The sequence below is a fragment of the Mirounga leonina genome, unplaced genomic scaffold (assembly GCF_011800145.1).
Source record: "Mirounga leonina isolate KUSES-001 unplaced genomic scaffold, KU_Mleo_1.0 Mir_152, whole genome shotgun sequence".
Taxonomy (NCBI): Eukaryota; Metazoa; Chordata; class Mammalia; order Carnivora; family Phocidae; genus Mirounga; species Mirounga leonina.
In genome coordinates this window covers 20,295,558-20,321,841 of record NW_023270380.1, presented here as the reverse complement: position 1 = coordinate 20,321,841, position 26,284 = coordinate 20,295,558, and the positions used below count along the sequence as shown (strand labels likewise).

At 40.2% G+C, this 26,284-nt stretch overlaps 1 protein-coding gene across 1 annotated transcript in view; it reads right to left on the bottom strand.

Moving 5' to 3' along the window:
- The window catches only part of DNAH14 (dynein axonemal heavy chain 14), a 357,723-nt gene that overhangs the window by 237,363 nt on the left and 94,076 nt on the right, over positions 1-26,284 (bottom strand). The window contains exons 19-24 of the mRNA XM_035008404.1: positions 21,912-22,041; positions 16,260-16,539; positions 15,761-15,806; positions 15,576-15,673; positions 4,826-4,992; positions 3,793-4,137 (exon numbers count right to left, since the gene is read on the bottom strand). Coding sequence (XP_034864295.1) covers positions 3,793-4,137; positions 4,826-4,992; positions 15,576-15,673; positions 15,761-15,806; positions 16,260-16,539; positions 21,912-22,041 — 1,066 coding nt within the window. The remainder of the gene's footprint in view (positions 1-3,792; positions 4,138-4,825; positions 4,993-15,575; positions 15,674-15,760; positions 15,807-16,259; positions 16,540-21,911; positions 22,042-26,284) is intronic.

The following is a 26,284-nucleotide window of genomic DNA, read 5'->3' as shown; positions in this document are numbered from 1 at the left end:
CTAAAAGATGCCTTGTGCCCCATCCCTCCTAACTCCTGGCCTCAGAAAACCACCATCTGCTTGTAGTGGCTACAGATTAAATTTGTATTTGTCAAGTTCCATATGTATGGAATCATCCAGCAGGAACTCCTTTCGGTCAACATATTTTTGCAGTCCATCCAAACTGTATGTAGCACTCGTTCATTCCTTCTCACTGCTGAACGCTATTCCAATGCATGAATGCACCATTTTGTTTTGTTTTGTTTTCCTTACTTGCCTCTTGCTAGATCTCTGGATTGTTGGCAGGTTTTGGCACTTGTGGTTAAAGCTTCTATGACTATGTGAGTACAAGTCTGTGTGGACCTATTTTTATTTCTTGTAAGTAAATAATGTGGAATGGGGTAGCTGGGTCGAATGGTAAGTGAACATTTAACTTTACAAGAAGTCGCCAGTTTTCCAACATGACTGCACCATTTTCATCGTCACCAACAACGTGTGAACGTTCTAGTTTCTCCGCATCCTCTCAGAACTTGCTATTGTCAGTCTTTTTAATTCTGGCCACTTAAACAGATGTGTGGTTCTCACTTCCCTGATGACTGTCATGTTGAGAGTATTTTGTATCTCCTGGCCAGCTTCCTTGGTGAAGGGTGGCCAGCAAAGTCTTTGATCACCATGTTGTCTTGCCAGTGCTTGGGACTGAGAGACCGCAGCTGCAGCACTGGGTAAACAGTCGGAAACACGTGGTCTCGTATTCTGGTTCCTTTAGTACTTCCAGTGAAATCCTCAGAGACAGACTCTTGCTAAAATGAGCTAAGCAGAGATGGAGGGAACTATGGCTCTGATAAGAAAATTCTTCTCTGCCTTTTGCAGAGCCGACTTGAGGATTCTTTCATTCACAGGCTTGCAGAAGCTGAGACAGGTGACGGTTTCTGCACTCTGAATGAAAGTGGTGGCTTCAAAGTGGCAGCCCTAGCAAGAGAGAAGAGCTCTTATCTTCAAACAGGCACCTTCGCCGAAGAAGGTGGGACAACAGGACTGGCGGGAAGCTTGCAGGCAGAGACTATTAAGGGTGTAACTTTTCCTCCCAAGTCTATGTTCCAAACAGCATCAGCTATGGAACCACACTTTTAGGGGGGAGAGGGAAGTGTCAAACAGACAGCAGCTAAAAATAAAAAGTTCTCGGGCTTCAAAGTCATGTCTCGACTCAAGTGTAGAATTAACCAGAAGCAAACAGGAAAAAATTATTTTAAGAAGCAAGTCCAAGTCTAATAACCATCAATGACATTTCCTAAGGCAGACACAGGTGTCCCTACTCAGGCCAACAGGAGATTCATTGGTGTACTTGTTCAGGGCCCAGCGAGTACAAGCCCGTGATGCCCGGCTTGGATGAGGGGGTGAAGAATACCAAACCCAGAGAGTCCTCCTACAGGATCTAACTGGGGGTCACCGGGGACAAGAGACCTGAGCCAGAGACTGCCAGACTGATCAGCCACAGAGCTTACCGTACCCTCAAATAAAGGAACTCTCGGTATTTCTGTCCAGCAAGATTTGATATTTGCTCTAGACCACCTTAGGTGGCTGTTTCCCCATTTTCTTCTTCATAGGATGGAAGTTTCAGTTACACGTATCCTGTTCCTTCTCCACCAGTTTATATTCTTCTGCCCTGTCTTTGTTTAGAACTCACTGAAACACTAAGCGCCATGTTACATTTGATAGAGTGTGCATAGCCGGGGGGAGGGGGGCAGCACTCAGCCCCACTTCTGATGTCTCCATGAGGCGGGGGCCCCTGCTCGTCCAGCCTTCCTGGTAGGCCCCTCCACCCCACACTCACTTCCTGGGGAAGGTGAAGTGACTCCTGGGACTGGGGAGTTTGGAAGGAGAAGGTGGACAGGCAGAGCCTAGACACTCCTCTCAAAAGCCGACCTGTCGGGGCGCCTGGGTGGCTCAGTTGGTTGAGCGACTGCCTTCGGCTCAGGTCGTGATCCTGGAGTCCTGGGATCGAGTCCCACATCGGGCTCCCTGCTCGGCGGGGGGTCTGCTTCTCCCTCTGACCCTCTTCCCTCTCGTGCTCTCTGTCTCTCATCCTCTCTCTCTCAAATAAATAAATAAAATCTTTAAAAAAAAAAAAAAAAAAAAAGCCGACCTGTCCGCAGAGGGTACGCGTTCCTCTCTGCTCACTGTGGCCAGGATGTTGGTCGTGTTTCAGGGCAACCAGTGCTGAGTGGGCTAAGTCTCTCCCTAAGTCTGAGCTTCTGTTTGGGGAAGGTTAATTTTAAGTAAATAGAAGCCATATTCTCCAAGGTCTACTTCATTAGTAATAAAGGAAATCCTTGAATCTCTTTTGCCTTAACCTGTCGTCTTATTTCTCAGTCGGTTGGTTCAGTACCCAGCCAGGTAAGAGCGGTGAGATCTGTGATGCCCCCTAAAACTCACTATGTGGGAAGATGGGTGTGAACAGCCAAGGCACCGACTGGGGCAGATGCAGTAAGTCTGACTTGAAACCCAGCCCACTCCATCTTCTGCTTGCTTTCCTCAACCACTGAGGCAGAGGAGCTCTGACGTGCCCGTTCAGTCAGGTCCTTCTGAGCCGGTGGCGGCACTGTGACCTGGTTCTGGCGAAGCCAAGCGAAGTGAAACGCAGCGCACTGCTGCTTCTGCGTCCCCGTGTTTCTGCCCGGACGCGAGCACAGGGCCTTGGGGCAGCAGCGGCCCTAGTCACGGGAGCGGCGCTGACACAGCAAAGGCCCGCCTCACCCGCGCCGAGACATCCTTGTGCATCAGGGAAACCGCTGTGCTGGGCGGTACACTGGGTTCGGTTTCTGATACTTGGGGAATACCAGCCTCAGCGAAATAGGGGTTAATTCTGTGTGCATTTTAGGACTGTTGTGGCTCCAAAGACCGACACTTTCCAACCCTCTCTTAAACTCTTTGAGGCATTAAAAGCTACTAAACGTTCCCTCTTTCTCAGGCCACTCCCTTGCTTTCCTCGCCCTCTCTGGTGGCTCCTCTGCAGGCCCCTCTCCGTCTAGCAGCCTCCTGCATATTCGCATTCCTCAGGCTTCTGCTGGGGGGTCCTTTTCCTTCCTTGCTACACAAATACAGCAGGCGCAGCCTCCTGAAGGGTGACCTTGAAGAGCACCTGTTTGCCGGTCACCTAAACATGTGCTTCTGGTCCAGACTCCCTGCCGACGGCCGGATGTGCACACTGCATCTCTGCCTGACGGTCACGCGGTGAAGCAAGCACTGTGCTCCCTCAGCCTCACATCGCAGCCCTGCTCGCCCCGCAGCCCAACCCAAAAGCTCAAAGTATCATTAATTCCTTTCTCTTATTCCTTACATTCTGCCAATCACTACATCCTGAAGATTCCATCTCTTAATGGATCTCAAAGCCATCTGCTTCCCAGACTCCACGCTGTTCCTGCCCTGGTTCAGGCGCGTGTCACCGCTCCCCTAGACACCAGAAACAGCTTTCCCCCTGTCCTGTCCCACTTCAACCCATTCTCTACACTGCAGCCAGAGTGGTCCCTATGAAAATGCAAGTTGTATCATGTCATGTCCATGTTCGTAAGTTTGCAAAGATTCCCAACAGGGAAAAGACATAACAAGGAACATGGGGCGCCATTTTAGAAATGGTGGACAAAGAATGTTTCTTTGAGGAAATGATATCTGATCAGAGACCCAAACAAGTATTAACACATATTAGAATTTTCTGAGGATAACACTCATCATTTATATTTCCTAAGTACACATTTTAAAATAATAATCTAATGATCATAAAGATTCTCATGCAATAGGCATTTCCACAACACTTACTTCCAGTAGATTTGTATTCTTTCTTTCAATTACAGATCGCAAGAGGTTGTGGATCAGATGTATGACATTCTCAACATATGGTAAGCATTCTGACTGATAATTGAGACTTACAACTTTGAAAATACCAATGCGTTTCTCAATGGCCATATTAATAATATATTGAAGATAGTTTCTGAATTTAGCCAGGATAGTTTTAAACTGTACTGAAGTCAATTCGTCTATCGATGAGATTTTCATACTCATGGCTTTGGCCTTCTGTACCATGGAACAGTATTTTATAAACTTGCAGCTGTAAACATTAACTTGCCCCATGGAATTACCAACAACAGTCAGGAGACTGGCAATCTGTAAATAAAGTGTTAACAGGTCAGAATTATAAGAGTAACAAGTGTGGGCTGACAGGCTGATGGTTCTGTCAGAATATGTACAACAACAGTTCTCTGTGGGGTCTGTTTTATGCAGAACGCACACTGCAGAACTATGTTGGAAACCTAAGACTTCAAGAAATTTAGATGGCTTTTTCAATGTCCAGGCCATTTCTCTTTCTGGTCAGCATGTTGCTTGAAGCCGCTAGAAACACCAGTCATGTATTCCTGTGTTAGAGCAGATGCTCCATGCACAGCCCCACACTGTGTTACCTCACCCGTTCCCAAGAGACGGCTCCCTGACCGGGCAGAATCTGAGCCAAGTGGAGATGATGAGATTCTCCTGTGGATCTGAACCACAATACCCAGCGGGATTGGAATGGGGAAGTCCCAGCCAAGGCACGTCAACACACTGGCAATTCAGTACAGGGAGGGAATCATGCAAGAGAAAGCTCCTTTTCGTAGTAGAAGTTGGAAAAAACAAAAGAGGTGAATGGAGCTAAAAGCCCACGAGAAGGACAGATGGGGACATGAGCCGGAAATGACACGTCCATTGCCCTAAGTTAGGATACTCGAATTTTTCAGCAAGTCCCTTTAATCTAAGAATCTCCGTGGGTTTCTGCTCCTAGAGCCAAGTAGTCCCTGAGAGAAACTCTTTTTAAACTTACTTTATTTTGGTAGATAGGATCCATCTCAAAAAGGATCTGACAATCTGGCCATCTGGCTGGCTTCTTACAGGCCATTCCACTTTCAGTCTTATTAGGCAAACTCGTAATTAAAAACGATTCAGTAAAAAGAGACAGGCGAGGATCTTGGCAAAGAGGAATAATCTTGGCTAAAATACAGAATTCAAAAGTTAGTATTTTCAGGAGTCCCACCAAAAGCATCACCTTAAAATTATCCATGAATCTAAAACTACTGGTAACTGAGGCTGATTTATTATGAGGGCTAGAGAGTGTTCTATACTGATAAATGGAATTTAAGACAGGTGTAAAAGTTTGGATTTAATTTTATGGGAACAACAGAATCACTCAGAGGTACGGGGTGGTGGTGGGCCAAGGCATAATTAAAATAGAAGCTGAGAAAAAATCATTAAGTTGAGAAATAGTTGAAACGTCAGTGCTACGTGATGCCACATGGAAAGCATGAAAGCAGCACGCATCCACCAGCAGCGCGTTTACAGTCTAGCTGAAAACTGATGTCTGCACGCAAACACACACACAAACAAAACTTCTACATACACTTCATGCCTTATGCGAAATTAACTCAAAACGAATCATATATCTAAATATAAAGCACAAATTTATAAATATCCCAAGAGAAAAAAAAAATCAGGAAAAATCTGTGTAACTTTGAGTTAGACCAAGAGTTTGTAGATACCAAAGCATAACAAATCCATAACAGAAAAAAAATTGACAAGTCATACTTTATCAGAGTTACGAAGGTTAGCTCTGTGAGAAAGAATGAAAAGATAAGGCACAGACTGGGAGAAAATGTTTGCAAATCTTCTCTCTGATAAAAGACTTGTATCCAGAGTACATATAAAGACCTCTTACAACTTGACAATAAGGAAACAAACATCCCAATAAAAAAATAAGCAAAAGATCTAAAGATTTGACTATAAAAAAATGTACATAAGCGTATATATATAAGCATATGAAAAGATGAACAATATTAGTCATTAGTGAAATGTAAATTAAACGACAATGAGATTATCACTACACACCTATTACAATGGCTAAATTTTTTTTTTATACTCTGACAATAGCAAGTGCTGACAAGGACGCAGAGTGACTGGAACTTTAGACATTGTTGGCAGGAAAGCAAAATGATACAACCACTTTGAAATTCTTATAAAATTAAACATACACCTATCATATGACCCAGCAATCCCACCCGTGACTCAAGAGAGAAGAAAAACTTATGTTCATCCAAAAACCTGTATGTGAATGTTTATAGCAATTTTATTCGCCATTGCCCCAAAATGGAACAGCCCGGATGCGAGTGGGTAAACAAGCTGTGGTACATCCAGACAAGAGAACACAACTCAGCAACAAAAAGGAATCAGGCTACTGCTTCATGCAACAATATGGATGCATTTTAAATGCATTTTTCTACATGAAAAAAGCCGGACCCAAAAGGCTACCTATCCACTTATATGACATTCTGGAAAAGGCAGACCGGTTGCCAGGGACAAGAGGGTGTAGAGGAGGGTTTGACTGTCAAGGGGCAGCACGGGGAAGCTGGGGATGTGTGGAGCTCAGATGGTGCACAGGGAACTGTCGAGCCCACACACTGAGAGCCACACACAGGGAATCTTACCACAGGCAAAGTTGTGAGGGACCAACCAGGACACAGGGAGAACCTAAGATGGAATACCAACTGGGACAAAGTAACCTAGCTACATTACAAATAAACTCTATAACCTCACTGAAGAGGGTAGACAACAAGTAAGTTGATCCAAGGAACTTTGGAAAACTTTTGACTGAAAACGAGAAGGACACAGGGGAAAAGAACTGCACACAAACAGTATGTGTTGGCTGACACATTTCTTCTCAAGGAGGTACACAGCAGAGATGCTGACGTGACCTTCCATGTGTGACACAGATCTGCCCCAGCTCCTTTCACTGTGGGCCTCACAGCAGCGCCACCCCCACAAGGAACAGGCATGCCCCAGGGCTGAGGCGGAGAACCACAAGAGGGGCCTGGGGTGTCCCGTGGCCCCAGCAGCTACAGCGGTCACAACAAAGGGTGAGGGTAAAGTGAAAGGGCACAGGACCCATTTGGAAAGAACTGTTCTGCAAAAGCAAAGCCAGACACTTTGAACAACAAAATAAGTAACAATAATACTGTTATACTCCCCAGATGAAAACAAGTATCAGTGAACCTAGGACATTCCAGGGGGAGAAAAGAAGTTACAGAATTACAACAGAATGGTACTGGTTCATGAGTTACAGACAGATCAACTATATATAGTCCATAAACAAACATATTAAAATATAATAAATGATAAAAGTGGCATTTCAAATCAGTGAGGGTGAGGAATGGATTACTCAGTGACTGGTACTGGGACAGACAGATCATCAGTCATCTGGGGAAAAATTACAAGTCTACATATGCCAAATAAATGTTAGAGCAATCAAATATTTAAGCATAAAAATGAAATCATAATAGAATTAGAAGACAAGTAGGAGAATGTTTTTATGATGTGGTCACTGGGCAAGCCTGTGTAACTAGGGCACCACATCCTGGAGCCTCTTCTAAAAGGCTCTGCACATGTTATACTATAAAAATAATGTTCTCCATGGCAAAAATATCACCATAAAATCAAGCCAAACAACCTGCTTATTTTTCTTAAACTCATATTAAACATTAAGGATTCACTTTCTTAATCCAAAAGAACCAGAAATCAGTAAGAGGAAGACTTTAGACCCATGAGTTTCAATCTCAGGCAATTACTCTGTGAGAATGTCCCATGGAAGCCGCAATCTGTGCACAGATGTCAATGGCATGACTGCATTCAGTAACGAGCATGTTTAACTTTGCACTCATGGTTCAACATATTATTGCACAGTAATGGAATGTTACATAGCCATCTAAGTGACAATTATAAGAGCATACGCAGGAATGTGGAAAATGTCTACAATATAATGCTAAGGGATAATAAAATATTTTAAATATAATTTCACTAATGTATGCCAGTGAAAATAAAAATACAAAATGCAAATAGCTATTATATGAGGGTAGCTGAAATGATGGGGTGATCAAGATATTTTGTTTTTTCTGGGTGCCTGGGTGGCTCAGTTGGTTAAGTGACTGCCTTCGGCTCAGGTCATGATCCTGGAGTCCCGGGATCGAGTCCCGCATCGGGCTCCCTGCTCGGTGGGGAGCCTGCTTCTGCCTCTGACCCTCCCCCCTCTCATGTGCTTTCTCTCTCTCATTCTGTCTCAAATAAATAAATAAATAAATAAATCTTAAAAAAAAAAGATATTTTGTTTTTTCTCAGGTAAATATACACACACACACACATACATGTATACATTACATACATAAATGAATATGTACACAGATCAGTGAATCCACATTTATATAAATAAATAACTGAATAAAGAAATGGATCCACTAATTAATTAGTGGCAAGATCCACAAATAAATGCTAAAACTAGTGGGCAAAATTTTCAGAAGAAACAAAGATATCTGACCATCTCAAGACATCCCTTCCCAAATTTATTAATAACAAGAGGAAATATAAACATTTAAAGAGTTGACAAGGGTCCTGCTATTTTAAGATCTTTATAAGACTTAGATCATGGAGAAGGCATAAATTCATTGGTCGGGCTAGTAATAGCCATGTAATTTCAGATTGTATACACATAGCTAGAAAAGAATTAATAAAAATCTGTTTAAGATGGAAACAGAGGGGGCGGAGCAAGATGGCGGAGGAGTAGGAGACCTGAATTTCTTCTGGTCCCAGGAATTCAGCTAGATAGGGATCAAACCATTCTGAACACCTACAAACTCAACAGGAGATTGAAGAAAAGAATAGCAACAACTCTCTGAACAGAAAAGCGACCACTTTCTGGAAGGTAGGACGTGCAGAGAAGTGAATCCGAGGCAATATTCGGGAGGATAGACAGCAGGGGAGGGGCCTCCATCAGCCGGCTACTGGCAAGTGATAGAGCTGCAGAGCACAAAATTGGAACTTTTAGAAGTCAGCTCCGCTGAGGGACGTCGCTCTGGTGGCTAAGTTGGGGGTGGAACTCTCGCGGGACAGTGTGGTTTCAGGACCCTCAGGGTCACAGAAAGACCGGGGGGTGCCTGAGTGTGGCAGAGCTCCCAGGTATCAGAGCAGGGAAGCCGGCTGCAGAGATGGAGCCGAGGCGCGGGCTCTCAGCTCAGGGTTGCCATAAACCGTGATCTGCGGCACAGTCAGGCCACTGCTCCTCCAGCAGGGACCCAAAAAGCAGCAGATCTGGGGAGACTTACCTTCCTCCCCCGGGACGAGCGGCGCGGGAGCACACCGCAGGGATGTGCTGGGTTTCGAGACTCCACACCAAGTCGGGTGCCAGAGATAGAAACGCTCAGTCACAGGCCGGGGGAGCACGGAGTGCGGCCGGAGACTGGGGAGACGGGAGTGATTAACTGCTTTTCTCTGGGGGCTCACTGAGGAGCAGGGCCCCGAGTTCTTGGCTCCTCCCAGGCGGAGATTGGGAGGCCGCCATTTTCACTCTTGTCCTCCAAAGCTGTGCAGAAAGCTTGCAGGGAATAAAAGCTCCCGAGAGCAAACCCGAGCAGATGACTTAGCCCGGACCTGGCAAGGGTGGGGCAATCCAGCCTCCGACAAAGACATTTGGGAACCACGGCAACAGGCCCCTCCCCCAGAAGATCAGCAAGAACAGCCAGCCAAGACCAAGTTTACTGATCAATGAGAACGGCAGAACTCCAGCTCTAGGGGAATACTGCACATAGAATCCATGGCTTTTTTACCATGATTCTTTAGTGTTTCAAAGTTAATTTTTTTTAACATTTTTTTTTGAATTTTTCTTTTTCCCTTTTTCAACTAACAGCTTATCAACGCTTTTTTTAAAAAACATTTTTATTTTTCATTTTTAGAGTCATATTCTATCCCTTCATAGTAGTTACCCGTATTTTTGGCATATATGTATAAGTTGTTCTCTCTTTAAAATTATGAGATAGTTTCTTCTAACAGATCAAAATATACCCTAAATCTCTAGTGTATGGTTTTTTTCTACTCCCCTGCCTGATCACATTCTCTCCCTTTTTTTTCTTTTTTTTTGAATCCTCTTCTATTTTTTTTCAAATGACTTATCAATTCCTTTTATAAAATTTTTTATAATTTTCATCTTTACAGTCATATTCCATTCCTTCATTATATCAACCCTTATTTTTGTACATATATAAGTTTTTCTTTCTTTAAAATTTTGGGAGGCACTTTCTTCTAACAGACCAAAATACACCCAAAATCTAGTGTGTGGCACTGATCTATGTACCAGCCTGATCATAATTGATCATGTTCTGTCTTTTTTGTTTTGTTCTGTTTTTGTTTTTATCTTTAGCTTTAGCTTTTTCTTTTTCTTTTTTCTCTCTTTCCCTTTCTTTTCCCCCTGCTTCAGGTCTTTTCTGATTTGTTTAGAGTATATTTTCTGAGGACGTTGTTACCCTGTTAGCATTTTGTTCTCTCATTCATCTATTCTCCCCTGGACAAAATGACAAGACGGAAAAAAATCACCTCAACAAAAAGAACAAGAGGTAGTACCGACTCCCAGGGACCTACTCAATATGGACATTAGTAAGATGTCGGATCTAGAGTTCAGAATCATCACTTTAAAGATACTAGCTGGGCTTGAAAAAAGCATGGAAGTTATTAGAGAAACCCTTTCCGGGGAAATAAAAGAACTAAAATCTAACAAGTTGAAATCAAAAAGGCTATTAATGAGGTGCAATCAAACATGGGGGTGCTAACTGCTAGGTTAAATGAGGCAGAAGAGAGAATCAGTGATATAGAAGACCAAATGATGGAAAATAAAGAAGCTGAGAAAAAGAGAGATAAACAACTACTGGATCACGAGGGCAGAATTTGAGAGATAAGCGATACCATAATATGAAACATTAGGATAATTGGGATCCCAGAAGAAGAAGAAAGAGAGAGAGGGGCAGAAGGTGTATTGGAGCAAATTATAGCAGAGAACTTCCCTAATTTGGGGAAGGAAACAGGCATCAAAATCCAGGAGGCACAGAGAACCCCCCCTCAAAGTCAATAAAAATAGGTCAACACCCCAATATCTAATAGTAAAACTTACGAGTCTCATAGACAAAGAGAAAATCCTGAAAGCAGCTCAGGGATAAGTCTGTAACCTACAATGGTAGAAACATTAGATTGGCAACAGACCGATCCACAGAGACCTGGCAGGCCAGAAAGGACTGGCAGGATATATTCAGAGCACTAAATGAGAAAAATATGCAGCCAAGAATACTATATCCAGCTAGGTTGTCATTGAAAATAGAAGGAGAGATTAAAAAGCTTCCAGGACAAACAAAAACTAAAGGAATTTGCAAACACCAAACCAGCCCTACAAGAAATCTTGAAAGGGGTCCTCTAAGCAAAGAGAGAGCCTAAAAGCAACATAGACCAGAAAGGAACACAAACAATATACAGTAACAGTCACCTTACAGGCAATACAATGGCACTAAATTCATATCTTTCAATAGTTACCCTGAATGTAAATGAGCTAAATGTCCCAATCAAAAGACACAGGCTATCAGATTGGATTAAAAAACAAGACCCATCGATATGCTGTCTGCAAGAGACTCATTTTAGACCCAAAGACACACCCAGATTGAAAGTGAGGGGGTGGAAAACCATTTACCATGCTAACGGACACCAAAAGAAAGCTGGGGTGGCAATCCTTATGTCAGACAAATTAGATTTTAAACCAAAGACTGTAATAAGAGATGAGGAAGGACATTATATCCTACTTAAAGGGTCTATCCAACAAGAAGATCTAACAGTTGTACATATCTATACCCCTAACATGGGAGCAGCCAGTTATATAAGCCAATTAATAACAAAAGCAAAGAAACACATTGACAACAATACAATAATAGTGGGGGACTTTAACACCCCCCTCACGGAAATGGACAAATCATCTAAGCAAAAGATCAACAAGGAAACAAAGACTTTAAATGACACACTGGACCAAATGGACTTCACAGACATATTCAGAACATTTCATCCCAAAGCAGCAGAATACACATTCTTCTCTAGTGCCCATGGAACATTCTCCAGAATCGATCACATCCTAGGTCACAAATCAGGTCTCAACCAGTACCAAAAGATTGGGATCATTCCCGCATATTTTCAGACCACAATGCTTTGAAACTAGAACTCAATCACAAGAGGAAAGTCGGAAAGAACTCAAATACATGGAGGCTAAAGAGCATCCTACTGAAGAATGAATGGGTCAACCAGGAAATTAAAGAAGAATTTAAAAAATTCATGGAAACTAATGAAAATGAAAACACAACTATTCAAAATCTTTGGGATGCAGCAAAGGCAGTCCTAAGAGGAAAGTATATAGCAATACAAGCCTTTCTCAAGAACCAAGAAAGGTCTCAAGTACACAACCTAACCCTATACCTAAAGGAGCTGGAGAAAGAACAGCAAATAAAGCCTAAACCCAGCAGGAGAAGAGAAATAATAAAGATCAGAGCAGAAATCAATGAAATAGAAACCAAAAGAACAGTAGAACAGATCAACGAAACTAGGAGCTAGTTCTTTGAAAGAATTAACAAGATTGATAAACCCCTGGACAGACCTGTCAAAAAGAAAAGAGAAATGACCCAAATCAACAAAATCATGAATGAAAGAGGAGAGATCACAACCAACACCTGAGCAACTCTATGCCAGCAAATTAGATAACCTGGAAGAAATGGATGCATTCCTAGAGATGTATCAACTACCAAAACTGAACCAGGAAGAAATAGAAAACCTGAACAGACCTATAACCACTAAGGAAATTGAAGCAGTCATCAAAAATCTCCCAACAAAAGCCCAGGGCCAGATGGCTTCCCAGGGGAATGCTACCAAACATTTAAAGAAGAATTAATACCTATTCTTCTGAAACTGTTCCAAAAAATAGAAATGGAAGGAAAACTTCCAAACTCATTTTATGAGGCCACCATTACCTTGATCCCAAAACCAGACAAAGACCCCATCAAAAAGGAGAATTACAAACCAATATCCCTGATGAACATGGATGCAAAAATTCTCACCAAAATACTAGCCAATAGGATCCAACAGTACATTAAAAGGATTACTCACCACGACCAAGTGGGATTTATTCCTGGGCTGCAAGGTTGGTTCAACATCCGCAAATCAATCGTGATACAATATATTAACAAAAGAAAGAACCAAGAATCATATGATCCTCTCAATAGATGCAGAAAAAGCATTTGACAAAGTACAGCATCCTTTCTTGATCAAAACTCTTCAGAGTGTAGGGAAAGAGGGTACATACCTCAATATCATAAAAGCCATCTATGAAAAACCTACAGCGAATATCATTCTCAATGGGGAGAAACTGAGAAATTTCCCCCCAAGGTCAGGAACGCGGCAGGGATGTCCACTAACACCACTGCTATTCAACATAGTATTAGAAGTCCTAGCCACAGCAATCAGACAACAAAAAGAAATCAAAGGCATCTGAATCAGCAAAGAAGAAATCAAACTGTCACTCTTTGCAGATGATATGATACTTTATGTGGAAAACCCAAAGGACTCCACCCCAAAACTGCTAGAACTCATATAGGAATTCAGTAAAGTGGCAGGATATAAAATCAATGCACAGAAATCAGTGGCCTTCCTATATACAAACAAGACAGAAGAAAGAGAAATTAAGGAGTCGATCCCATTTACAATTGCACCCAAAACCATAAGATACCTAGGAATAAATCTAACCAAAGAGGCAAAGAATCTGTACTCAGAAAACTACAAAATACTCGTGAAAGAAATTGAGGAAGACACAAAGAGATGGAAAAACATTCCATGCTCATGGATTGGAAGAAAAAATATTGTGAAAATGTCTATGCTACCTAGAGCAATCTACACATTCAATGCAATTCCCATCAAAATACCATCCACTTTTTTTCAAAGAAATGGAACAAATAATCCTAAAATTTGTATGGAACCAGAAAAGACCCCAAATAGCCACAGGAATGTTGAAAAAGAAAAGCAAAGCTGGTGGCATCACAATTCCGGAGTTCCAGCTCTATTACAAAGCTGTCATCAGCAAGACAGTATGGTCCTGGCACAAAAACAGACACGTAGATCAATGGAACAGAATACAGAGTCCAGAAATGGACCCTCAACTCTATGGTCAACTAATCTTTGACAAAGCAGGAAACAATGTCCAATGGAAAAAAGACAGTCTCTTCAACAAATGGTGTTGGGAAAATTGGACAGCCACATGCAGAAGAATGAAACTGGACCATTTCCTTACACCACACACAAAAATAGACTCCAAATGGTTGAAAGACCTCAATGTGAGACAGGAGTCCATCAAAATCCTAAAGGAGAACACAGGCAGCAACCTCTTCGACCTCAGCCACAGCAACTTCTTCCTAGAAACATCGCCAAAGGCAAGGGAAGCAAGGGCAAAAATGAACTATTGGGACTTCATCAAGATAAAAAGCTTTTGCAAAGCAAAGGAAACAGTCAACAAAACCAAAAGACAACTGACAGAATGGGAGAAGATATTTGCAAATGACATATCAGATAAAGGGCTAGTATCCAAAATCTATAAAGAACTTATCAAACTCAACACCCAAAGAACAAATGATCCAATCAAGAAATGGGCAGAAGACATAAACAGACATTTTCCCAATGAAGACATCCAAATGGCCAACAGACACATGAAAAAGTGCTCAACATCACTCGGCATCAGGGAAATCCCAAATCAAAACCTCAATGAGATACCACCTCACAGCAGTCAGAATGGCTAAAATTAACAAGTCAGGAAATGACAGATGTTGGTGGGGATGCGGAGAAAGGGGAACCCTCCTACACTGTTAGTGGGAATGCAAGCTGCTGCAGCCACTCTGGAAAACAGTATGGAGGTTCCTCAAAAAGTGAGGAAAATAGAGCTACCATATGATCCAGCAATTGCACTACTGGCTATTTACCCCAAAGATACAAATGTAGGGATCTGAAGGGGTATGTGCACCCCAATGTTTATAGCAGCAATGTCCACAATAGCCAAACTGTGGAAAGAGCCAAGATGTCCATCGACAGATGAATAGATAAAGAAGATGTGGTATATATAGACAAATGGAATATTATGCAGCCATCAAAAGGAATGAGATCTTCCCATTTGCAATGACGTGGACGGAATTGGACCGTATTATGCTGAGCGAAATAAGTCAAACAGAGAAAGACATGTATCATATGACCTCACTGATATGAGGAATTCTTAATCTCAGGAAACAAACTAGGTGTTATGCACAAACAATGAATCATGGAACACTACATCTAAAACTAATGATGTAATGTATGGTGATTAACGTAACAATAAAAAAATTTAAAAAAAGATGGAAACAGAATCTTGTTATGCTATAAGATATGGCTTATTTAAGTCTCATAAAATTCTATAGTATATCATTGAAAAATCCAAACCTTAGGCTATTTTCCTAATGCCCATCTTTTATGCACTTTGTGGCTGTACGTGTAATTCACACATCCTCAAATAATCCCAAGTTCACACTGATCCCAAAGACTGGGAATTTCTGATCTCCTGATACACTGTATGTGCCACATCTCTGGGTATAAGCATCAAATGCCTACATCTAAGAAAATATTGCCAAAGGAGGCAATGTATCTAGCTAAACTTTTAAAATACTTACTTATACATTTTTCAATGTCAGTCACCATATTTTGAATTTTTATCGAAAACTCTAATCTGTTGGGAGCTAAGAAGAGATTTGTAGCAAATCGCGAAAATCTGAGAAAATAAAAGCTTATTTCAGAAAAATGCAGTAACTAACAGAAATTATAATTACTTGTAATTTTTAAAATGTCGACTACTTACTCATCATATATGTATTTATTCTCAAACTCAGTCATGATTTCTATGTCTGTAAGAATCCATTGAAAAAAAGAATAAAACACTGATTGGTATTTAAACCAGCTAAATGATCAATTGACATGTGTCAGTGGTTCCCAAACACCTAAGAATAAGCTGGAAAGGTCATCTAAAAGGTAGTGTTCCAGCAGGACACCTCACCCCCAGATCTTGATGGAGTCCGAGAGCCTTAACTGTTAACAAGCATCCCAGGTGGTGTTCATCCTCACGGAGGGGGTCCCCAGGTCCCTTTAGTGAGAAATGGTGTGAGTACTGAGACCAAAATGAATGATGGTGTTATTACTTACACACACCACAAATGATCTAAGTTTATGCTCACTTTGAGCATTCTTAACATTTACAACCTAGTCATGGGTCATATATAAACTACTATAATTTTCTCTCATTTGTCTTTTCCAGCTGTTAGGACATTTTCCTTCTTTCTTAATAGTCTCCTTCATCTTACCTGAAAGAATTCCTTCAAAGTTGTAAGAGAATTTTTTTGGTTTCTTCATTATTTGCAGTTCTTCACTGGAGTGTTTCATGAGACACCCAACTTCATTTTTTGATTCCTCATCTTCTTCACACAACTCAGATTCTTCGGAGGACTTGTCAGACTCATGAGAGTTCTCTGTGGAAATTTCTGAAGACTCACTCTCTTCGGGAACCCTCAAGTGTAGAATTACTTCAAATACTGGTGCATATATTTTTCTCAAATCCTCATCCATTTTAATCCTATTCAAAATCTAATGAATAGACATGTTAGGATGACAGTTCTAACTGAAAGAACATTCCTTTAAATTAGAATGATACAGCTCTAACTTTTAAGTGACCAATAATAACTTCAGTATAACTAAATAACATTATGTTACCATGTAACTGACATTTGCATGTTAAAATAAGTTAATGTAAAACACAGGTACATTATAATGCAGTAGTCTCCCCCAGAAGACTGTAAATTAATGCCAGAGTGGGTACATAGTAATCATCTGAGAGCTTATTAAAAATACAAATTCTTAGGCCCTATCCCCAGAGATTATGAGTTAAAAGGTCAGGGGCAGGGCCCAAGAATCTTTTTTTTAAAATTGAAGTATAATTAACATACAATGTTACATTTGTTTCAGGTCACAATATATTGATTGAGCAATTTTATACCAAGAATTTGAATCATTTAAAAGCTGAGCAGGAGACTTTACTGTGTACTCCACGTTAAGAATTACGAATCAGGAATATACTTCAAATCCATTTCTATAGGCGCTAGTTCCTCACTTTAACATACATATCCTAGTACGGGTATCCATCTCTAACGAGAAATAACCGGAGTATTTTACGTATAAATATCTTACTTATACAATGTGTTTGCCCTTAGGCTCTGTCTTGGCATGGGTTCTCCACTAATGAATGGATTCCTCAGAGCCCACATGCAATCCATTGTTCTGAGACACCCAATGTTTCTCAGTGGTTAGCTATTTTGCCTGTTAGAACCTCGACCATTCATTTATAAATAAAGGCAGTTAACAGTATAAACAAACACCATTAACACCCTTTTAAGCTGCTGGGGAAAGAGCCTGAGTAGATGCTGAGGGTGATATGCAATCCTTAAATGTTCCACACAAATAAATAGGAAGTTTCTATGGGATGATTAAAAACTTCTGCAAAATGGATAGTGCTGATAGTGCACCCCATTGTGAATGTCCTAGTCCCACTGAATTTTATTTGTAAAAATGGTTAAAATGGTAAATTGTACATTATGTACATTTTATCACAATAAAGAAGTTCACAGACAATTCCAAACAAATATATAATGTGTTGTGTAGCTTCTTCTGGAAAATAACCTCCAATTCTGATAATGACTGGACCTCAACCCCTACACACCTTCTAATATTATAGTACATACATATTTTGCATAGACTCATTCTTGAAATATGTATACCGGACTTACTACTTGATACAGTATACTTGGATCTATATCAAATACTGAAGTATACTTGATACAGTATACTCATAGCATACCATAATTTGATATAGTTACAAATTGATGAGTACTTATCATGTCCTAGGCACTATAGTAAACAGGTTACCTTCACCTCATCTTCATAGTAACCCTGAGGAAGAAATTATTACTCTTATTATGCATAAAAAGAAAACCCAGACTCAGGAAGCTTATATTGTCAAAGGCTATATTGCTAGCATGTAGTTAAGGCTAAAGTTTGTTGTGGGTCTGTGACTCCAAAGCCCACAGTTAAGATATGAACTGGGGCTTGAAAATCTTTTTGTAATAAATTTTTGGGTGTCTTTTTTCATGCCAACAAGAATGGATCTCAGCAAATAGTCTGATTTCCTCAAGACTGTACATTACAAGAGAGAAATAGCTACATCTAAATTCTACAGTATGCAATGGGAAGTGGGGACCTCCCCCACTTTAGCCCTGCTCTCTCTTGAAAGTCAAATCTAGATTTCCAAAATCCTAATAGAAATATTTTCACCTGGTTGCCCACAGGTACCTGACTCAACACATCCCAAATAAAATAATTATCTATCTTTTTTAAGATTATTTATTTATTTATTTGACAGAGAGAGGCAGCAAGAGAGGGAACACAAACAGGGGGAGTGGGAGAGGGAGAAGCAGGCTTCCCACCAAGCAGGGAGCCCGATGCAGGACTCGATCCCAGGACCTTGGGATCATGACCTGAGCTGAAGGCAGACGCTTAACTGACTGATCCACTCAGGTGCCCTGTTATCTATCTTTTCTTGGACTAGATATTAGAATGTGCTCAGAAACTCAGTCCATACCAACATGAGTTTAGCAAAAATAGGAGAGAACCAAGGTCAGATACTAGAGGGCAGAGTATGAGCAAGATGCTACAATCAGGGCTGTGGGGCAAAAGTGGAACCAGGGACACACAGGATTTATGCCAGGATCACAACACTGTCTACATCAAATCTACTCATAAGCAAACTGGAAAATCAGAATCAGTATTGAATTTTAAAACATCAAAATTAAGAATTTCTATTACCAAAGATCTATACCTAAGATTAATAGACAAGGACAAAGTTAAGAGGTAATATTAACAAAGTCTAAAATTAACAAAGAATCAATATCTGGAATACACAAAAAGTCCTAAAAATCAGTAAGAAACCCAATAGAAAAAATGTTCAAAAGTATCAATATGCAATTCAAAGAAGAAAAGTGGGAATACTGTGTAACAATCAGAAACGATAAATTATGTACGTGTGTGTGTGTGTTTCTGTTACATACTGTCATAGATTGGGTTCCCCGGGAAGCCAATTTGAGACAGGCAGGATGTAAACACTAAGGAATGTGCCTGGGTCAACATGTGTGGAAGGGAGAGAAAGCAAGCAGGGTGGGTAGAGGGGAAGGCTGAGCTGTTATACAGGCCACACCACAGGCTTAGCCAAGCCATGGGGAGCTCAGGAGCAGGAATGGCCCTTCAGAGTTTTTTATACCCTTGTAACAATTGTTCATTGTATGTGCGCCTCCCCCCAAAAGGGGCATGACCTTGAACAAGGGGGCTGCACTTGAAGCCATCTCTGAAAAAGCAGACAGCTAAAGGCCATCTGCTGACAACACTTTCAGTCCCACACTGAGGGCATTTGGTGGCATATCACTGTGAGATCTGGACCCAGACCCACCAATATGTGACACGAGTCTTGACAACATAATGTTGAGTGAGAAAATGTACAGATGCAGCATAGCACTGCGACCCTACGCAAACTTTAACATGTATATTCCAGTAACCAATAATATATTTCAGAAAAAATTTACTGTGAACTCCATATGGAGGGCAGATTGAAGAATGCACAAAAAATAATGCATGAAAATTTATATTTTCATGGCCTAACAAATGGTTATGGTCTGTATTTTATAAATAGTTTTGTAATTCAGTAAGAAAAAAACTCCATCAGAAAAATGGGAAAGAACACCAAAAAGTCGTAAAAATGAGAAATACAAATGGCTAATGAGCATAAGAAAAATGTCTAAGATTATGAGTAATACGCAAAAATTAAGACCAGTTAATCCCAGATTTCAGTTTTCAATAAGCAACAGCAAGTATAAAATAGTATACATTTAAAAGGCAGCCTTTAATAGAAATTGGTATAACCTTGTCTAAAGAGAAATTCTGCAATGTAAATGGAAGGCCATAAAAAGGTCCATAGTGCTGATTTAATGTTAATCCTAAGGAAAAAATTAAAGCAGTGCATATATTTTTATCTAAAAATATTTCTATTCTGAGGTGTTCATAAAGAACTAGTAGCAGCAATTCCCTTAGAGTATGGGCTGGGACTATAAAGCACACAGGCTAAATCCACAAAACAAAACAAAACAAAACAAAACAACCCACAAGATTTTTATGAAAAAAATTATAAAAGACATAGAAAAACATTAAAGAAGACTTAAATGAATTTTACAATCATGTGAGAAGACCTAGTATCATAAAATATTAACTCTCCCCACCTTCTAGGCAATTTCAATCAAAATCCAAATAGGGTCTGATTCTAAAATGTATACGGAAATGCAAACAGCTAAGAATAGACAAGACACTCTTAGAAGAGACTTATTTCAAAGCTATACCATTAATCTGGTGTGGGATCGGCACAGTAACAGGCGAGTAGATCAGCGGGACAGAGTAACAGTTTGGAAAGAGAAGACACATGTATGGAGACATATGATAAATGATAAAGAAAGAGCTGCTGTGCAGATCGGCAGGCAAGGGATGTAAAGAAATTGTGCCTGAGCAACAGTCACTCATACAGAAATAAACGAAAATGAACCCTAACATACACTACGCACAGATTTAGAGATAAATGTGAAGGACAGACTCCAAAGCTTTCATAAGAAAATAGAGAAGAATGTATTTATGACTCAGGATGGTAAATAATTACAAACACAAACACAAATATAAGGATTGATAAAATCAATTACACTGAAATTAAGAATTATAGATAATAGAGGTGCTTGGGTGGCTCAGTCAGTTGAGCATCTGACTCTTGATTTCGGCTCAGGTCATGACCTCAGGGTCATGAGATTGAGCCCCATGTCAGGCTCCACACTCAGCGGGAGTCTGCTTTCCTCTCTCTCTCCCTCCCTCTCCCCCTGCCCCTACTCCTGCTCGCACTCTCTCTCTCTCAAATAAACAAATCTTAAAAAAAGAATTATTGATAATAATACATCATAAGGGAATAAAAGTAACAAGCCACCTCATAGGAAAAGATAACTGCAATATAGACATGAAGAATTCCTACAAAATAGTAAGAAAAATCCATCCAGGAGCTTAATGGGCAAAAATTTCCAGTAACATATATTTTAAAATATACCAGTAATAAGAGAAATACAAATTAAAATTAAAAATGTAGACATTTTATTTTCCCTTGTTACCAAAACTACCTATTTTTTAAAGGAAAAATGTGTAAAGTATACCTACTATACAGTGCTATCTCATAAAAATGCTGCTTTTGCCAACTAGGACAAGCATCTAGCACATAAAGTTTAATCCCAATAAAATATTGGGGGGTGGGATACAATTCTTCATGGCAAGAAAAGATTTCCTAATTAAAGTTTTTCTAGGATTCTGTCAAGATTTCTCATATTTGTCTTGTGTCATTTTTGAGTTAGTAATAACGAAAAAAGTACTCTGAAGACCAGCAAAGATTTAGAGGTATACAGTAGTGGGGGCCGAAGTGGGTAGCTGCTACTTTAGATAGGGTGGTCTCTCCTGACCATTCCCATGTAAAGTAGCATACAGCATCACTCTGCATTACCTTATCTTCCTTTGCTTTTCTTCATGGCACTCATGGCTTCATTATCTGTCTCTCTTAGCAGAATATAAACTCCAAGAGGTCAGGGACGTGTTCTGCCCACTGCTGTATTCCAGTGCCTAGCTCAGTGACTGGTAAATAATAAGTACTCAATAACACGTGAACAAATGAACCAACTGATATAAGTGTAATTATAGCTTTCTACAGTGGGAAGGATGTCTGTGTGTGTGTGTGCACGTGTGCAAGAGACTGTGAATAATCATAAATCATATTTTTAATTCCAAACTTATTCATTTTACATAAAAAAATCTATGCTTATATTTTTCAAAGACCATTTTACCTCATTAATATCTGCTTCCGTTTTTACTTCTGACTTTAAAACAGAAGTGGCATGTAAGTTTGAATTATCAACAAATTCTTCGTAATCATCTGTTATCTTTTCAGTGACAGAGAAAACATTCTTGTATATTCTAGATTAAGAAATAAGAAGAAAAAAAACATAGTCTTTCCAAACTTTTATATCTTATTAATAGCCAGAACACATGAATAATTAGACATTCCTCCAAAGGAGATATGTACAGGTGGTCAATCAGTACAAGAAAAGATGCTCAGCATCACTCATCATTAGGGAAATACAAATCTAGGCCACCGTGAGATATATCTTCACAACAATTAGGATGGCTCCTATTTTCTAAAAGTATTTCTCAGTAATTCTGTCACTGAGGATTAGCACCCTGGTGCTTGCTGGTGGGAATCAAACTAGAGCAGCTACCATGGAAAATAGCTGGACACTCCTCAGAGAGGTATATGTGGGATGGCCATATGATATAGCAACTCCAACTCAGGGCATATCAACAAAAGAAACAGAAATGATAACAACATCATTCACAAGAGCAAAAGGTAAACACGACCCAAATGTCCATCAATAGAAGAATGAATAAATAGAACGTGGTGTATACATACTAGATTGTTATCTAGCCTTAAAAAGGAAAGAAATTCTCATATGTGTTACCACGTGAATGGACCTTTAAAACATTATACTGAGCAAAATAAGCCAGATACAAAGTTCAAATATGGTATGAATACTCCACCGAGTAAGTTACCTAGAATAGGTAAATTCAGAAAGACAGGAAGTACATTAGAGGTCACGAGGGCTTGGTGGAAGGACAGGGGCCATGCACAGGGAATGAATTGTTACTGTTCACTGCACACAGAGTCCCAGTTTAGGATGATGAAAATGTTCTGGAAATGGATATGGTGATGGTTGCACAACACTGTGAGTGTGCTTAATGATACCGAATTGTGTTACTTGTATTTTACTACAATAAAAAAATCATATGTCTCATTTCAGCAAGATGGAAAAGTAAAAATATTCTATTACTTTTAATTGTTTGAAATAAAAAAATGAAGCATTTTTATGGAAAAGTGAAGATTTACAAATATATGCTAATATGGAGATAAAATTTATATCATAATTATTAGGAAGATGGAGATTTCATAAACACACTGAAAAGCATAAGAAACACTAAAACAAAGAGGTAGAGGGAGGCATTGGGAATTAAGAGCCATTCAACTGAATCAACAAAAATGAGAAAATTGAGAAAGTGAAAGAGAAAAATTAACAAAGTAAAATAAATAATAAGCATAAATAAAATGGAAGGAATAAAAGCAAACCATACCGTTTATTACTAAATGTGAACAGGTTCAATCTCCTACTAATCAAAAGACAGAAACTATCAGATTGAGTTAAAAAGCAGTATCAAATCATAGTAAGATACAATAGACATCTCAATTTAAGGTGAAAAAATAAGGTAGAAAATAAACCTATGAGGAATTTCTGGCAACAAGATAATGGCACAGAACCATTTAAGAAAATCTTTCCACACACCCTCATAAAAATCGGAAAAATAAACAATCTGATAGGACCACATCTATTAAAGAAACTGAACAATTCATAAGCTTTCAAAATAGAAAGCCCCAGGTTTTCTTGTGAATTCTGTCAAACATTTAAGGAAGAAATTATACCAATTCATTCAAAAAGCCCACTATTTTCCTGGAACCCAAACCAGACAAAGACATCACAAGAAAACTACAGACCAATATCCTTTATTGGACAGAGGCACAGAAACCCTCAACAAAATACCAACAAACTCAATCTAGCTGCATATACAAAGGATTCTATACCATAACTGAGTGGAATTTATCCCAAGAATGCAAGGTTGGTTCAATGTATAAAAATATACATATGGGGCACCTGGGTAGCTCAGTTGGTTAAGCGACTGACTTCAGCTCAGGTCATGATCCCGGGGTCCTGGGATTGAGCCCTGCATCAGGCTCCCTGCTCGGCAGGAAGCCTGCTCCTCCCTCTCCCACTCCCCCTGCTTGTGTTCCCTCTCACGCTGTCTGTCAGTCTCTCTCTCTCTGTCAATTAAATAAATAAATAAAATCTTTAAAAATACATATATATAAATATATATGTATATTAATGTAGTATACCATATTAGCATAAAATAAAAAGCACACGATTATTTCAACTGACACAGAAAAACAACACTTAACAAAATCCAACATTTCATGTAAAAACATTAAACTAACAATAGAAGGAAACTTCCTCAACCTGATAAAAAGCACATGCAAAAAACCCAGTTAACTTCTTTCATATTTAATGAAAAAAGACCAAAGTTTCCCCTCTGAGATGAGGAATAAAACAGGAATGGGTTCTTCCCACTTCTAGTAACATTGTACTGAAGATTCTAGCTAGGGCAATTAGGCAATAAAAAGTAATAAAAGATGTAAGACTGGACAAAAAAAGAAGTAAAACTATCTCTATTTGCAGGTGTTATGATCCTGCATATCCTAAGGAGAAAAAAAAATAAACAAACATAGAACTAATAAACAAGTTAAGATTGCTGGATACCAGATAAATATACAAAAATCAGCTATATTTCAATACATTAGCAATTAATAATCCAAAACAAAATTAAAAAAAATAATTCCAGTTACAATGGCATCAAAAAGAATAAAATACTTAAGAGTAAATAAAAGAGACCACCTGCAAGCAAGATGGCAGAGGAGTAGGAGACCTAAATTTCGTCTGGTCCCAGGAATTCAGCTAGATAGGGATCAAACCATTCTGAACACCTACAAACTCAACAGGAGATCGAAGAAAAGAGTAGCAACAACTCTCTGAAAAGAAAAGCGACCACTTTCTGGAAGGTAGGATGTGCGGAGAAGTGAATCCGAGGCGATATACGGGAAGATAGACTGCGGGGAAAGGGAGCCTCCATCAGCCGCTACCGGCAAGTGATAGAGCCACAGAGCACAAAAGCGGAACTTTTAGAAGTCGGCTCTTCTGAGGGACGTCGCTCCAGTGGCTAAGTGGGGGGTGGAACCCTCACGGGACAGTGTGGTCTCAGGACCCTGGGGGTCAGAGAAAGACCGGGGGTGCCTGAGTGCGGCAGAGCTCCCAGGTATCAGAGCAGGGAAGCCAGCTGCAGAGACGGAGCCGAGGCGCAGGGTCTCAGCTCAGGGTTGCCATAAACCGTGATCTGTGGCACAGTCGGGCCCCTGCTCCTCCAGCAGGGACCCAACAAGTAGCAGATCCGGGGAGACTCCCATTCCTCCCCCGGGAGGAGCGGCATGGGAGCATACCTCAGGGATGTGCTGGGTTTGGAGACTCCACACGGGGTCGGGTGCCAGAGACAGAAACGCTCGGTCACAGGCCAGGTGAGTGTGGAGTGCGGCCAGAGACCAGGGAGACGGGAGTGATTGACTGCTTTTCTCTGGGGGCACACTGAGAAGTAGGGCCCCGAGATCTCGGCTCCTCCGGGGTGGAGATGGGGAGGTCGCCATTGGAGATATATCTTGAAAGAAGTTGCTGTGGCCAATGTCAAAGAGGTTACTGCCTATGTTCTCTTCTGGGATTTTGATGGATTTCTGTCTCACATTGAGGTCTTTCATCCACTTTGAGTTTATCTTTGTGAATGGTGTTAGAGAATGGTGGAGTTCCATTCTTCTGCATGTGGCTGTCCAATTTTCCCAGCACCATTTATTGAAGAGACTGTCTTTTTTCCATTGCATGGTTTTTCCTGCTTTGTCAAAGATTATTTGACCATAGAGTTGAGGGTCCATATCTGGGGTTCTCTATTCTGTTCCATTGATCTATGTGTCTGTTTTTGTGCCAGTACCATGCTGTCTTGGTGATCACAGCTTTGTAATATAGCTTGAAATTGAGCAACGTGATGCCCCCAGCTTTGTTTTTCTTTTTCAACATTTCCTTGGCAATTTGGGGTCTTTTCTGATTCCATACAAATTTTAGGATTGTTTGTTCCAGCACTTTGAAAAATGTCATTGGAATTTTGATCGGGATGGCACTGAAGGTATAGATTGCTCTGGGTAGCATAGACATTTTAACAATGTTTATTCTTCTGATCCATGAGCATGGAATATTTTTCCATCTTTTTGTGTCTTCTTCAATTTCTTTCATGAGTGTTTTGTAGTTCCTAGAGTATAGATCCTTTACCTCTTTGGTTAGGTTTATTCCGAGGTATCTTATATTTTTTGGTGCTATTGTAAATGGAATCGTTTCTCTAATTTCTCTTTCTACAGTTGCGTTGTTAGTGTATAAGAAAGCAACTGATTTCTGTGCATTGATTTTGTATCCTGCCACATTACTGAATTGCTGGATGAGTTCTAGTAATTTGGGGGTGGAGT